This window comes from Penaeus vannamei, chromosome 1, assembly GCF_042767895.1.
Source record: "Penaeus vannamei isolate JL-2024 chromosome 1, ASM4276789v1, whole genome shotgun sequence".
NCBI lineage: Eukaryota > Metazoa > Arthropoda > Malacostraca > Decapoda > Penaeidae > Penaeus > Penaeus vannamei.
In genome coordinates, this window is record NC_091549.1 from 5,432,287 (window position 1) to 5,437,286 (window position 5,000).

Genomic DNA, 5,000 nt, shown 5'->3' on the forward strand with positions numbered 1-5,000 from the left:
ATACATGGAGCTCGCCGTCTTCGTGTAGATGTAGACAGACTGTTTGAGGAGGGCAAAGGGAGGAGGAGGAGTGAATAGAGGAGTATCGTGTGAGATTTGAGTAAGGTAGTCAGTCGGGATACATTTCACAAAGCGAAGAGAATTTTCCGGTGGCAACACTTGCGGAGGAGAAGGAGGAGGTACTGGAGAAATTAAAGGGCAAACCAGAAGTACAGACGGAGCATGCTGAAGGACTGCTCAGCAAAGGACTACACAAAATACGTTTTACAAAATAACAAAGGAAGTAGCACAAGAGAGCGCAGGATGGCCTAGTTGAGGAAGGGAGCACTGAAGAAGGATTTCGAAACCACGTCGGATTCAAGGACGCGTCTGCATCTGAGAAACGAGCAGATAATCCCATTATGTTGAATGTGTAAGGAATCGGACAAAACAACAATACATATTGTGAGTGAATACCCTAAGCCAGCAAAGACTCCTATGTCTGGTATGATAACACGACGAGTCAACCAAAATAATACACTAGAAATTGTGCGAAAAGCGGATATTTAACATGGAAAGGACATGGTACGAACATCAGGCAGAAAAGATGGTGGAGTCGGATACTTGCATAATACTACAGGACTTCCCGGTACATACTGATCGAGTATTAGAACACAACAAGCCAGACAAAACCGTGGTGGATAAGGTGAAGAAAACCTGTCCGACGATAGACGTGGCTCGTCCATTTGGCTCTCGAATCGCGACGAAGGAAGGCGAGAAAGACAGAGATGACAAAAGACTGGAATATAAAACAGGTAGAGTTTGGAAAGTGAAGAGGGTAGAGAAAGTGTCAGTTATTATGGAAACGCTGGCAACAGTAACAAAGAGTATTGAAAGATATATAAAGCAAATGGGTACAGGGGGTCTTTAGCACCCCAAGAATTACAGAAATTGATTGAGGACTAAGGAAAAAAAGATAAGTGCACATGGTACCGCGGGCTGCAGGTAGCAAGCCTGAGAATAAAAAAAATAAAAATAAATAAAAGAAATAAAAAAAACTAATAATAACGATAATCATCATCATTATCACCACCATCACCATCATCATCATCATCATCATCATCATCATCATCATCATCATCATCATCATCATCAAAATGAGAATAATAATGATAACGGTGATAATAATGAGAATGAGAATATTAGTAATAGTGATGATGATAATATTAAATATTGATGATTAAGAGAATGATAATGACAATGTTCAGTATAATGATAATGTGACGATGAAAATTGGGATAATGATAATTATAATTTCATTAATTATATTTATCATCATGAAAATAATTATGATAATGAAAATGAAAACAATGATAAAAAATTAATATTAATAACAATAATGCTGAAAGTACTAGTAGTAGTCGTCGTAATAATAATAATAACAATAATAATAATAATAATAATAATAATAACAATAATAATAATAATAACAATAATAATAATAATGATAACAATGATAATAATAATAATAATAACGATAATGATTATGATAACAAAACATATGATAATAATAGCTATAACAACAATAGCAACAAGAATAACAACAGCAGTGATATCCCGTCCTGTGGCCTATTTACAACCCGAACGTGTGTGCGCAATAAGGCTAACGGAATGGACGGGAATATATCATGTGATATGATGATGTTGTTATTGTTATGGTTGTTGTTGTTGAGGTTGTGGTTGTTGTTGTGATTGTGGTTGTTGTTGTTGAGGTTGTGGTTGCTGTTATGGGTGTGGTTGTTTTTATGGTTGTGGTTGATGTTGTGGTTGTGGTTACTGTTATGGATGTGGTTGCTGTGGTTGATGTTGTAGTGGTTGTGGTTGCTCTCATAATTATGGTTGTTGTGATTTGACAGGTCGTTTTCGATGTTATAGTTGTTGCGGTTGTGGTTATTGTGGTTGTTGCGATTGTGTTGTTACTGCTGTTGTTGCTGCTGCTTCTGTCGATTTTACAGTTGTCGTTATTTTTTTTCTTCTTCTTTTTTATTAATGTTGCTTCTGTCGTCATTTCTGCCCTCGCTGCTTTCGGTTTTTATCCGCCATCAAAATCAAATTTCAAAATAAATTACTTTGGGGATGAACATTAAGTCCTTCAAAGGCATTACATCGACTTTTGAACATAGAAATTCATGATGAATAGAAATGGGGTTTAGACAGACTCGTTGCAACATTAACGTGATAAGAATGATAATTTTGATAGTTCATTTTGTTCATAGAATTTGTTTCAAAGTATCTTGATATTGACGATGCTGGTACTGCTTAAATCTGATTAGGGACTGGAGCACATTTACATTACAGAATGCAGCAATTATCGAATTACATTACGTTGTAGCATTTGGTATTTTCTGAATTATGTTACATTCTAGGAAGTAAATTGCATCACAGAATGTAATACTCATTGAAATACTGAATAATGGCATTTCATACAATCATTTTGATAATATAATGATGATGATAATGATAAAGATGATAATAATAATAATTGTTATTATTATTATTATTATTATTATTATTATTATTATTATTATTATAGTAATAATAATGATAGCGACAAGGATAAGGATAAGGATAATGATGATGATGATGATGATGACGATGATGATGATGATGATGATGATGATGATGATGGTGATGATGATGATGATGATGATGATGATGATGATGATAATGATGATGCAAGTAAATGACATCGCAAAATCATCACTACAGAAAGTCATCATAATCATATTATTCCAAATCATACCATCAACATAAGATACACCCCTGCAAAGAATCTCCCACAACAACAATACATACATAACTATAACATGTATCAGAATTCTCCACTATACATCATAATCGCTATACCTCGCACAATACACACCACGCCATGTATTAGACACCGACCTAGTGTAGTTGAGTTTATTTGAATATATACAGGAAAATATTACCTCTTAAAATGTCACTTGTGAGAGAGCTGATGGAGAGTAAAAGGTTTTATTACATAGCCATTAATTTCCAAATAGTCTGGATTCTAAAACGTGTTCTGAAACTACATAGAAACATAATGTTTAAAGGCAGAGAGACAGATAGGTAGAGAGATAGATATGTAGATAGATAGGTGCGTAGATAGATAATTTGATAGATGGACAGATATAATTTAATAGATGGACGGGTGTAATTAGGTAGATTGATAGATGTCAGATAAAGATGGATAGATAAATTGATAGTATTTGTGCATGTGTTTGAAGTGTATCTATGTGTGTTTGGTGTGTGAGTGAGTGTAAGAATGAGAGAGAGACAGATAGACAGACAGACAGACAGAAAGAGAGAGAGAGAGAGCGAGAGAGAGAGAGAGAGAGAGAGAGAGAGAGAGAGAGAGAGAGAGAGAGAGAGAGAGAGAAGGAGACTGTACATGCAGGGAGAGAGAGAGAGAGAGAGAGAGAGAGAGAGAGAGAGAGAGAGAGAGAGAGAGAGAGAGAGAGAGAGAGAGAGAGAGAGAGAGAGAGAGAGAAGGAGACTGTACATGCAGGGAGAGAGAGAGAGAGAGAGAGAGAGAGAGAGAGAGAGAGAGAGAGAGAGAGAGAGAGAGAGAGAGAGAGAGAGAGAGAGAGAGAGAGAAAGAGAAAGAGAGAGAGAGAGAGTATCCACATGCAGAGGGAGAGAAGGAGAGAGAGGCTCCAGCCTTTAATCTACCTTCCCTGTCTCTCTCTCTCCACAATGTTTCTAACTTCGGGCGTTTCGAATATGCTCCCCTCACCCAAAACCGGATTAGTTTCAGGTTCTGTTCATTGTTTCAAATACTGAAAAGGCAAATTTGAAAGCAAAAAATTCCCTGACGTTATGAAGTACTTTAGGGGCGAAGCAGAGATTCATAATCGTCTTTTTTTTCTTTCTTTCTTTTTTTGTTATTTTGGGGATCGTATCAGAAAGCACTGCAAGGCAATTTAATTTTCTTGTCCTGTCTTATACTAGTAACTTTTCTTTTTTTGGAGGGGGGGGGTTCCTCTTTCTCAATCCACTTCTTTGTTTTTGTCTATCGGTCTCTGTCTTTACATTCTTCTCTTTTTTCAACCTCATTCTTAACGATATTTACACTCGTTTTCTTTCTCCTTCTACTTCTGTCTCGGTGTCGTTTTCTTTAGATATCCCATTCTCGTTTTTGGTCTCTTTATAATTTTTGTTTTCTCTTTCGTTCCCTTTGTATTTCTCGTTCCCATTTTCGTTCACCATATATTTACATTTTTGTATTCGCTCTCTCGTTGTTGTTGTTTTTCGTTTTTGTGTTCTATCTCTTTGTGTTTCTCTTTCTCATTCCGTTTGATTTACAAAGTGAAATGCCCTACAGATGTTTTTTTTCGGTCGGTGGCAGGCATGAAAACAGGCCACCAATATCGCCCGCACCCGTACCCATGCCAGCACCTTCTGTCTAATCACCAAAAGAGGTAGTTGGTGTCAGGAGAGAAGCACAAAAGACCATTTGGTCAGTGCTGCTGGGAGAAAAAAAAGATTGTGGTATATGTTAACCGACTCTCTGGTTGGTCTGTTGTCGTCTTGTGATGAGTTCGACGCCATAGCTTGGTCGGCGAGTCGGTTTTTCCGGTGTATCTTCTGTGACTTGGGTGTGCCAGTCCGCCTGCGCGCTGATGGTAGACCCCAGTTCTCCAGCCGTGAGTTGGCAGCCTTCAGGAATGGGGAGTGAGTCACGCCATGTCCACCCTCCTCTAACCACAGTCTAACGGGCAGGCTGAGGCGGTGGTAAAATCTGAGACTTCATCCTCGAGACAGTTTCTATAAGGATTGCTGTGAGGAATTTAAGGTTTGCTGGATTTGCGTAGTAGCCCAAACTTCGCTGGGGTTTCCCCTGCTTAGGTCCTGTTAGGCGTGTCCCTTTGTTCCTATGCTCCTGGGGCGGTGTTTACGAAGGGTCTAAGGCCCGTACTTTTAAAACCTTTCGTCCATGCTGTCAGTCGCCTGGCGAA

General features: G+C 38.1%; 1 protein-coding gene across 1 annotated transcript; it reads left to right on the forward strand.

The window, feature by feature from the left end:
• The first annotated feature begins 550 nt into the window (after nt 1–550).
• On the forward strand, nt 551–910 carry LOC138862639 (uncharacterized). The gene has a single exon (XM_070125120.1). The coding sequence runs from the start codon at nt 551–553 to the stop codon at nt 908–910; it is 360 nt and encodes a 119-aa protein (XP_069981221.1).
• Nucleotides 911–5,000: the final 4,090 nt, after the last annotated feature.

Excerpts from the sequence above, each read along its gene's own strand:
- LOC138862639 (XM_070125120.1), top strand. The coding sequence starts at position 551 with ATGGAAAGGACATGGTACGAACATCAGGCAGAAAAGATGGTGGAGTCG.